The sequence below is a fragment of the Argopecten irradians genome, unplaced genomic scaffold (assembly GCF_041381155.1).
Source record: "Argopecten irradians isolate NY unplaced genomic scaffold, Ai_NY scaffold_0507, whole genome shotgun sequence".
NCBI lineage: Eukaryota > Metazoa > Mollusca > Bivalvia > Pectinida > Pectinidae > Argopecten > Argopecten irradians.
The window spans coordinates 5,562-17,500 of record NW_027187974.1 but is presented as its reverse complement, the minus strand read 5'-3'; the positions used below and the strand labels follow the sequence as shown (position 1 = coordinate 17,500).

General features: G+C 33.1%; 1 protein-coding gene across 1 annotated transcript in view; it reads left to right on the top strand.

The window, feature by feature from the left end:
- LOC138312882 (cell death abnormality protein 1-like) overlaps nucleotides 1-5,238 on the top strand; it is a gene marked incomplete at its 5' end in the record, with an annotated part of 5,637 nt that extends 399 nt beyond the window's left edge. Inside the window, 7 exons of the mRNA XM_069253606.1 lie at nucleotides 324-419; nucleotides 640-741; nucleotides 2,209-2,235; nucleotides 2,480-2,506; nucleotides 2,788-2,878; nucleotides 4,529-4,569; nucleotides 5,120-5,238. Coding sequence (XP_069109707.1) covers nucleotides 324-419; nucleotides 640-741; nucleotides 2,209-2,235; nucleotides 2,480-2,506; nucleotides 2,788-2,878; nucleotides 4,529-4,569; nucleotides 5,120-5,211 — 476 coding nt within the window. The remainder of the gene's footprint in view (nucleotides 1-323; nucleotides 420-639; nucleotides 742-2,208; nucleotides 2,236-2,479; nucleotides 2,507-2,787; nucleotides 2,879-4,528; nucleotides 4,570-5,119) is intronic.
- Nucleotides 5,239-11,939: the final 6,701 nt, after the last annotated feature.

The following is an 11,939-nucleotide window of genomic DNA, read 5'->3' as shown; positions in this document are numbered from 1 at the left end:
AATAGCATTTGGATTATCTTAATTGACTCCGTTTTACAATGCAGATTAAATCACATCATCATTTTATACTACTTTTTTAATTACTACTCTGACATGTTAACTTGTTTTCTACATTTTTCATTCGCTTTTGAAATTAAATCAATAATAGAATAAAATACGCCTTGCAATCCTAATATATGATTTTTGTTACGTTAAGCATTCATACATTTTTTTCGAACAAGACTTCATGAGCTGATACTAGTAAAAACGAATACGTCAATATTGAATTAAACACAAATGATTTCTTCTTAAAACATATTTAATCTGTTACCTTATCTCTGTAGGGTGTACAACTGGGAGATATGGTACTACATGTACCTCCACGTGTCCAGTGACGTGTAAAGACTTTGTGTGTGGTCAACAGACAGGCCAGTGCTTAGGTAATTAGTATTCATAGAAAAACAGATGTCTGAGTTAGCACATTCTCGGTAACCAAGCCGATGTATACACTTGCTTACACTAGCTGAATTCAATATCGTTTTCTGCAATATAATTAACGATTGATACAGTTATGTATTTTCAATATATTACAAGCTGGAAATGCGATTGATATAATTCACAAATTATAAGTCAAAATTCAAAGATGGTATTTTTATGTAGATTGCTATCCTGGCAAGTATGGAGTAGTGTGTGGGGCTGATTGTCCGGTCTCTTGTCCTGATAACATCTGTAACAAGGAAGATGGACAATGTCTAACTCAGGGTAGGTACATGTGTGGATGTCTATAGTTACTGACACCACATCTGTAACAAAGAAGATGGGCGCTGTCTAACTCAGGGTAAGTACATGTGTGTGTTGTCTATAGTTACTGATAACATCTGTAACAAGGAAGATGGACAATGTCTAACTCCGGGTAGGTACATGTGTGATGTCTATAGTTACTGGCAACATCTGTAACAAGGAAGATGGACACTGTCTAACCCAGGGTAGGTACATGTGTGGATGTCTATAGTTACTGACAACATCTGAAACAAGGAAGATGGACAATGTCTAACCCAGGGTAGGTACATGTGTGTGGATGTCTATAGTTACTGACAATATCTGTACCAAGGAAGATGGACGCTGTCTAACCCAGGGTAGGTACATGTGTGGATGTCTATAGTTACTGACAATATCTGTACCAAGGAAGATCGACAATGTCTAACCCAGGGTAGGTACATGTGTGGATGTCTATAGTTACTGACAATATCTGTACCAAGGAAAATGGACAATGTCTAACCCAGGGTAGGTACATGTGTATATTTCTATAGTTACTGACGACATTTGTAACAAGGAAGATGGACGCTTTCTAACCCAGGGTAGGTACATGTGTGGATGTCTATAGTTACTGACAACACATGTAACAAGGATGGTGGACAATGTCTAACCCAGGGTAGGTATATGTGTGGATGTTTATAGTTACTGACAACATCTGTAACAAGGAAGATGGACACTGTCTAACCCAGGGTAGGTACATGTGTGGATGTCTATAGTTACTGACAACATCTGTAACAAGGAAGATGGACACTGTCTAACCCAGGGTAGGTACATGTGTGGATGTCTATAGTTACTGACAACATCTGTAACAAGGAAGATGGACACTGTCTTACCCGGGGTAGGTACATGTGTGGATGTCTATAGTTACTGACAACATCTGTAACAAGAAAGAGAATGTTTTTGATACTTTACATGCATCTTACCTCATAACTACCAAACCTTATCGCCATTGATGAATTATAACGAGAAGTGAAGCTATTGCCCTTATAAACTTATATATATATATATCAGAGAACTGTTGCAGCTTTGTATTTATTTCATGCGAATGGTGTTTTTTTCATGAATAGTGTTCAAAAAAGACATATTTGAATAACAATTGGAAAAAAAAGACAGGTTCAATTTCTTCAAAACTTTGACAGAAGATGTATAACAACATATTTACTTCAAAAAAATTGTGATGAATATTGAACTACGGGAAAATGTTCCCATATGTGTGACTTAATTTAGATACAAATTATTTAAATTTTATATTTTTGAATTTAATAAGCAAATTAAGCTCAATTAATATAATTTAAATTCAATTAAATACTACATTTGAAGTATAATTGAAACTACCTATTGCCAAGTTAAATATCACAAATATAGTTCGTCGATTGATTATACAAGTAATTTTGTTTGTTAATCATTTTACAGATACATCCAGCACTTCACGGCCAACAGGTAAGGATTAGGGTGAAAGGTCATCAATGGCTATGAAACAAAGACATATTTTGTCTTTATTTGTCATATCATGCATGTTTTTGTTTTTTTTCTGTAGATTTAAAATGTAAAATGTAATTTTTTGTTGTAATTTTTGTATATTTTGCTTTTCGAATTATAAACCATAACAAATAAACGATCATGAAGTTTTCTTATTTCTTTTTTTTTTTTTTTTTTTTGAAAAAATGTATTTATCTCATTACAGATTCAACCCCCACCGATCAGTCACCAGGTAAATATTTTATCTAAAATAAACTAAAGGCTATGATTATCGAATAGGTAAGTATCTATAAAATATAGCTAGATTGAAAATGAACTAAAGACTATGATTATCGTATAGGTAAGCATCTACAAAATAAAAGTCGTGTATAATTCTACACTGTGTAGTTTTTGTCCCATCGAATTGACTCTTCGCAGTCAATTACGTATTTATATTCCCTTTAAAATCTAATCTGAAACATGATCTCAGGATTACAATATTCACATAGATATGATGCTTTTGTTGTTTTACAGTTGATCCTAAAGACATCATTATAGCCGTATTGGCTGTTGTGTGTGGATTAGTTACTGCTGCGTTGATCACCTCAGTGATTTGTCAGCGTCGGTGAGTATAAACTTCTCATTTGTTACTAATATGCTGTCATTGTTAAAAAATACATCCATTTATTGTCTAATATTAATAGTATATATTTGTGTACCGACTTGCTTGTTTTAGACACCGGCACAAACAAAACAAGCCATCAAATGATATGTAAAACGTCATATCGAAAGATCTACAGTGCTTATAATAACATGTGTATTAATTACGGTAGTAGATGGATTTGGCAGTGATTGATATTCGTGGTTTAAAAAAGCCCAAAAATAACATGTTTACACCAATAATTAAACAACCTATAGAGATGTGATACAATCGGTAGACGTAGTTATTTATTCAGAGGGATAGAAGAATGTGATCTTTGTTGAATTCCCGCGTAATTTAGTGTGGATATAACGTACATAGCAACTATTATGCACGATAAATAATTGCATGTCCCTTTGACTGAGCCGAAATGACCAAAATTGCATTTCACGGTCCTGCGATAGCAGTTAAAACTGATTGTATTTCTAATGTTCGTAAATGTTACATAATATATGAGCACGATAAAGTACATCATGGGTATCGTTAAAAACGGGCTAGGCCAAGGACGTCTTTTTGCAGGAGATGTATGTAAATTATAAAAATACAGTGTCAGATTTCTATTCTTCGACGTTATCATTTTGTTGTAATCAATATCGATGCTGATATAGTTTGCGCGTTTTATGTTGTGAAAATGATGACGAAACCGCGCGGGAATTAGATTCTAATTCAATATAATTTTAGAGTCATTGTTTGATAATTTGAAATACATGAACTCCTTTAATTTATTATTACATTTAATATCGGGTTAATCAAAGATACACTATTCACTCATATTATGTAGGCGGATTTAACCTCTGTTTACCTCTACCATTACTTGAATTTCAAAATGTTTGGAAATTCCAAAAATAATAAGAAATTGAAACAAATATACGTTCCTATTTCCGAGAGATTCAGCCGATATCACATTCTGCTTCAAGATTGTCTGTTATATGGCCAACATTGTAATCAGGTTGTGCTTGGTACGATGCTTTTGAATATGCATTTGAATATCATATCATTTTCTCTGCACTGAATGGTTTCTACAATACCGTAAATTGGGATAGTTTGGTAGCGACCAATTTTGGCGTTTTTGTATCAGAATAGGGTGGGTAAATTTGGAAATGTTTAAATGGTGATTTCTTATGTTCTGCAATTTGAGAATACCTCTTTTACGACCCTCAACAATAAAACACTGACGTAAATTGAATCGAAATTGAACCCGGCTCCCAAAAAAAACAAAACAAACAAAACAAAAACAAACAACCCTGCACAGGTAGTTACAAAATATACCTTAAATGTGTGGTTACGTAACTTTACTACCCTAGAATACATTTTAGTGTGTTAAAGTAAACGTCAAATAAGCCAAATATGACCACATCCAATTATCCGGATAAACAATGGTTTAGTGTGTCATATTTAACCATATGTGTTGTTATGCTTGTTAATATAATATAATATAATATAATTAATATAATTGCATATCTATTTATCATATGCCGCATTAATACATTTTGTTTCAATTATATATAAATTAAAGTACATGTAGTCATCATGCAAAACTATGTTTTTTTCCATAAGCTCCATTTCTGCTTACAGAAACAGGGAAAACGAAAGGAACTCACAAGACAAAAGTACAGGTAATACAGATAAAATGAAATAATCTCTCAAACTAATTAAGCCAGGATGATATGATTACTGAACGTCATAAAGGCTACCAAGAGTTATCCATACGTACACCAAAACAACTTTAATAAGGATAATTACAAACAGTTAAATAACAACAAAGAACATATCAAATTTCTCTTTGACATAACCTACAGTCAAAGGTTACAGATAACGAATATCACTGCAAACATCATACAATTTGGTAGACTTATGAGGTAGTCTTCAAAGAGATAATTTCGATATTTAATAACGAATTTTGTTGTGTGCAAATTCATTGCTTTGTTACTGTTAGTATTTTTATTTACTTTCTTTTTTTCTAAATCAACCTAGATCAACCTACAGTCAAAGGTACAATTAAACGAAATTATCATTAAAAGACTCTCACTGAAACATCATACAATTTGGTAGACTTTTGAGGAAGCTTTTTAAGAACTAACTTCGATATTTAATAACGAATTTTGTATTGCATTTCTTCGCTGTATTACTGTTATTATTTTTAATTTAAGTTTCCTTTTTTTCTAGACCAGTCTGGCCCCGACACAGGCTATTCGTCTATTGACCACCATGACGTTGAACCTACCCACGTATATGAAATGGTTGTTACTGAAACATAACGAAAAAACCATAGCAGACATTTATGTACTTAATGGACTCAAAAGTTCATTTCAAATAATATAAATTATAACATTAAATATGTCCGAGAGTATATCATAATATTTAGTGTTCTCCTGTAGTGATTGATGCCTCTTAATGAAAAGGAAAATGCATTTCATCCGGAAAATGTGAAGCAGATATTAAATAATGTTTGCACTAAAATCAGTGATTGCACATTGTAGCGCATCATAAGTAGGCGTCTGTGTAAACTATGTGACCAAATTAGTTATAAAGTATAGCGTATGCTCCTATCACCTACACATAGCTTATATACAGTCATATACATGTATTTGTTTCTGCTATCTGCTTCATCTGCATTTATTTAAAATTAAAATGTTGGTTTTGTGTAGTTAAATGAAAAGGCGTAATGTGACACTATATGTACCAATGTGACACTATATGTACATGTTTTACAATTTCAATGTAAGGTAATTATTTTAATAGTTCACTTAACAAACAATGGCAAAAACATATATAGATCATCAACTAATTACCATTTATTGAGCCAATTAACATTTTTAACGTTATATAAACTATAATGTACTATACTTACACCGTATATGTGAATTTCATTGATGTCGGCTGTGATGATTTTCTATATAAAAAGATTGAGAATTTGAAATCCTTTCTTTGTTTTAATTTGTAGCATTTAAAATTTTTCCCTTTCCTTAGTTGTTTAGTAAATACCAAAAAAGGTGGTTATATATATATATATATATTTTTTTTTTTACAGTACAAATATTTTATTCCCCCCAGAAGTATATGATGTGTATATACATTTGTGGCTTTGCAACAAATATCTATACACATCAGTGATTTGGTGAGAGCTGCAAGGGGTTGGGGTTCCCTGGGGTCAATACCCCGAACAATACTGTCCTCGCACAGGAGGGCTCTTGCACAGCATGCAACAATTTAAATAATAAATATAATTTTTGAGAGCCATTATAGTTACATAATGGACAACACTTTTTGAAAATTTGAGAAAAAAAGTGAAAAAACTTTTTAAGAAAATTACATGTGTATTGAGTATTATTTTCAAAATAAGATTTAGAATTTAATTATTTTGGTTTAATGTTTGTAGCGGAGTGAATAAAATATTTGTATATACATACAAAAATTAGCACAAAAAGAAATATACACACACATAAAGAATTAAAGACACTACAGAATCAAAACAAAAAGGATTCAAATCATTCATATTTAAGTACTACAACATAAAAACATCATACAAACATCGATTGGCATATTTCAAGAACTATTCAAAAACATATTTCCAATTGATCAATATTTGATCAAATTTCTCAATACATCCATTTTTATTTGACAGCTTTTTTCAATATCATATTTCGTATACAAATATTCACTTAAAGCTTGCATGTATAGGTTTTGTTTTTTTCTTTTTTCTTGATACAGACTAAATATAAAACTCCATATAAATAATAATGATATTGAGTGGTATTGACAAATTTAAGCATTGATGTAACTATTTTTTAACTTCATAGGAGTATGAAAGAAATTTTGTTTGCAAACTTTGATGAGAATCCGCTATGCGGATTCACACATTTTGCAAACACAATTTCTTTCATACTCCTATGAAACTTATTCCATAACCCTATGAAGTTAACAAATAGTTACATCAATGCTTATAATTTATTTTTCAGACTACTTGATAACATAAAATACGTTTAAACGTACGATTCTTTTGATTTTCCAATGTATTATTTTTTTTAAATCAATAAGCAACGTGGACATCTCTATTTTGACGTCATGATTACGACGGATTTTCGCAACATTCTCGGATTTATTCTTCGTGGTATATGAAGAAAAAGAATTTGAAAATCAGAGAGTTGGATTTAGAATGAAAACAAACAAAAATTAATTATTGTAAATATTATAAAACGTTTGTTTATGTTGAAACATAACGGGACTTCAATACATCAACTATCTCAGTATCGGACATATGTTTGTTACAAGTAAAAAATCATTAGATTTTACTGCCATTCTACCACGTCAACTGAGAACGATGCAGTTACCGCTCAGCAACTAGAGTACACTGTATTTGATAATTCTATAAATAGACATGGTCATCACACACATGACACAGGTAGATCGGAACTGATGTTACACTCGGGGGCCTTAACCAAATAACTGCCACGAGTATGAAAAACCAAACAAACATAGTCATGATCATGATACTTGTCTAGATTATAATTCGGTAAGATATTTTTGTCTGAAAATGATCTATGCACCTGTCACATATACAATATGTGTGGTCTACATTGCAGTAGCCAAACACTTTCATAATACTGCCAAAATTCAAATTATGAAGCTTGCAAAATTATAATCTGAATATGTAAATTGTCGTGTGTATATTCAGAGAAGATTTGTTTATATGACATGCTGGAGGACTTTCATTCGAGGACATATCTTAACAATGCATACCGAAACTTTGTATTTTACTTTGTGTGGCTATTTGTAATGAGCATGTACATTGTACATATATCCTATTACAGCTTGTTGATTTGCACACGTGATTTTGATCGTCTGCATTTACATACACATTTCTGCAGATCTAAATGTATTCGAAAGCTATATAGATAAAATATAGATCTAAATCTTCGCTTTTTAGAAATAGCACTGATATGTTATACCCACTGTGTAAGTCATTAACAACCTTTTCTTTGCAATTAAATTATGTGTACAAAACTGAACTTTGGATGTCATAAACATACAACTTGAATGCTGATCTGTGCGCATTTCATTTACCACCTATTACGGTCCCTTGTTTCTAACGTTCATCGGCTCAACAAACGCCTAGCTAGGCCTACATATATATATAAATAAAAAGACGATATAAAGAACGGATGTTTTAGAAGATATTCGAATAACAAATTCCATATATTTGCAACATTTTTATAAACGTTAACGTTGTTTTCACAGACTTGACACTTCGACTACTGCGCCAGTGCTAGTACTGATATATCTGAGTGGCACTGACTAGCGCAACAATGTAATACTCACAAACAGTATTTCGATACAAGTCAGCAATTGAGCGGTAGGGGCTTATGTCATTGCGTCGTTCCCTTTACAAATAACATACATATATTCATATAACCCAGAACGTGTGTGTATAGTATACCCGGTGTACGGCTTTGTTCTATTCATTACGCACTTTATATTAAGGTTTAAATGGATAACGACTTAGAACCCAATAAGAACGGATATTGACATATACTTGATATGATGTACTTCCTTGTAGCTGTTAAACGACATTACGTTGAAACATGGTTAATAGTGGACATATACGGATGGAATATGTTGTTTTCCTCATCTTGAGTCTCATAGTAGCTACAGTCAGATCTGAAAGTAAGTAACCAAAGCAATGATTGACAATGTTGAACAGTTTAACAGGCTTTCACATTCATAAATTAATAATAGCGATTTGCTTCCTGGTTTGAACACATGCGACAACATTCCATGTACATATACAGATTTCAAACATGGCAGTGAGGATTGTTATAGCTTGAGAAAAAGTCTACTTTTATCACTCACTGCTGTGAATAGTTACCTTTTCCTTTGGAATAGTTTCCTTTTCCTGTGGAATTGACCAGTCCCCGACTCCGCCCCTTTTTCATTTTTTGACCAATGAAAATAATTCACCCCTTCACCCCTTCACCCCGGTCCTGTCGGCACGCCCCCCGCCATTAGGTCGGACAAACACGGCGCTTGACCGACCTGCCTTGGACATTACATTTACGACCGTTTCTGATACTATAACGGTGAAAGGATGCACATGTGGTCTATGAAACTTTGACATTCGGTATCCGGAGCGTGTGAGAGATGTAAGAGCAACATTTATCGATGTTGAGGTGGATTCGCACATGTAACAGACTCCACAATTAGCTGGATGTTGACAAAATCGACCAACACGTTTTGCTCAAAGGTATGTTACGTTTTCGTTAGTTTTTTTTTTAATTATTCAAAGTTAGAATAAGAATAGTGATATAGCTTATTTAGATATATTTACGAAACGGTCTATACGTAGTGAATCAATGCAAAACGTGACCAGTCGGTGAACGAGCAGACGACAGGTAGCTTGATCAGTGAGTAGGCGTACTACTGTACGGAAGCCTTAACTTCATGCAGATCAATCAACAGTCTAGTGGCCTACGTGCGATTTCAAGGTATAGAGAAGTTATGGTTGAGGGCAATAATTAATGCAAATGTAACTTGAAATAGACTTCAGCAATTAATGATCACATGGCACATTTAAGTTTACTTCCCCGTGAAAATGTATGGGGGGTTGGGGGTTGACTGATATGCGGATTCGGTTGTGGAAAGTTCATATAAATTGAAACACGTTTTGAGAATAACTGTAGGAAAAAATTAACAACAAGGATTTTACAAGAGTATCTTTCAGCAGAAACGTACATGATATCGCGTCTCTTAGCTAACCTGTCAAAGGTCATAACAGCAACATTCACTAAAGGCTACATGCCAGTACTTGACACAGGGACATGTAAATTCAGACAACACGTAGCGCATGTATTTTTATATTTATATAGGGGTTTTAGGTATATTAAGATGACCTCACCCCAATTTCATGAAACATTGACCCAGTCACATAAAGAGAAAAAACTTTGAAGTCTGCATTTTTGTTTTGAGAAATTGGGACCAGGTGTGAGTACTGTACAGTACGTACCAAGTAGTTGCCTGAAAAGGGATCCTAGGCTAACAGGTAAACTGATCAAGTATAATAATATTTTTTCACAGGTGGGGGTCATCGTCAAAATATTTATCTGACCATTTAGTTTAGGATTACGAATTAAAAATGGGGTCGCTATTACAAAGATCTCACAACATGTAGGGCAAGGTTTTTAAGTATGCTTATTTATTGACTCCATTCATTTAAAGTAATATTAATTATTATATAATACATTTTGTTTCATATCAGAACTTCTATGGCGGGCATGGTCCTAATAGCAGAGACACTAAAGGTTCACACGCCTGTGCGTCAACCACCTAAGAGGAAAAATCATCATTCCACCCTCAGTAAACTGGAAAGATAAATTGATTACAATGCATTACAAAGTATCAGTTATTATGTGTACAAGCTACAACACATTCACATCAGTGAGAGTTGTACCTCCATTTTAGTATTTGTACATGTCCGAGTGATTAAAGATGTCCCAATATATTCCACAATCCCTTCGTCTCTGGGTCACAAGTTTAAATCCCATGTGGGGCAGTTTGAGGTACTTTTCTCCGGGTACTCCAATGGTTAACAGGATAATTTTATGTTAATAAGTCTTTTAAATAATGCAAACTAATTATTTGTATTGACCAAACAGACTTTCAAGGCTTTACTATAAACTAACTAATGCAAGATGTCATATAATATATGCTGAGGACAAATAAAACTTCATATGTCTTGATTTTCAAAAGGTCTATATGAGAGTTGAGTGTCAGGAAGCATTGTTTGAGTTGACGGAATTATTTATATATATATATATATATATATATATGATATGTCTCTTCATTTGATTTCAGGGGTTGATCCGATGGAAATTTTGTAATATGGCAACTAAGAGAACATCCAACATAGACAGGAAATATCTTCTTTGACACTGTATGCAGATACCAAACATTACAGAGAAATTCTTCCAGCTCATCAGTTCAAACTAACAAATAATGACATCACTTTAATGAACTTGAGACAAATGAGGAACACTTCAGATACTACACTGGATTTACAACACAACAGTATGATTATATTGTGAACTTTTTTGTACCAGATGTTGCAGAATATCCTATCAACTTGCCTACCAATAGACAAAAAGAAGTTATGTCACTGTCTGTTGAAAATCAACTGTTATTACATGTAGTTATATTGAAAGTCCGTCACGACTTTGATAATGTGAATCTTGGTTACAAATTTAGCATTAGAAACCAAACTGCAAGTGTATTGTCCCAAACGGGATGGATTACTTGTATTTGTGATGTGGAGAAGATTCTATCTGGCCATCAAGAGACACATGCCCAAAGTTCATCAGCTGGAGTTTCCAACCACATTTGCTGTATTTAAATGCACAGAAATAAAGATTTCTAAACCAACATCATTGTCTGCGCATTTCCAAACCCACTCGGATTATAAGTCTACATACACATTGAACTTGTGGCATGTGATCCAAGAGGTTCCAATATTTTTATATCTGTGGTATTTGAAGGATGTATGTCTAACAAGGAAATATTCAAGCCGTCAGGGTGTCGGGAAATGCTGAAAAAGCTTGTTATGGAGAGATACCTACATGGTAGGAATGGCATAATGACCGACAAAGGATTTAACATTCATTCGGAGATTGAGGAGTGTAATCTCAAGTTTATCTATCATCTCTGGAATTCATTAAACAATTTTGGTATATTTTTGTTCATTTTATGTACATGTAAAATTTTGCTATTAAAAGTAAATGTAGAAAAGGCATAACAATGATAACATGCCATTTTCCCTGCTGTAAGAAGGCATTTAATGATAATAAATTTGCCGATCTGAGGTTGCAGTCATATGCTCATGATGCTTTTACTTAAAAGCATATTTTATGAAAATAATTTCAAAATTACAACACAGTATAAACTGTATACATGTTGACATAATACTGTAAGTTCTGTAATTTCTTTACATTATAAACTG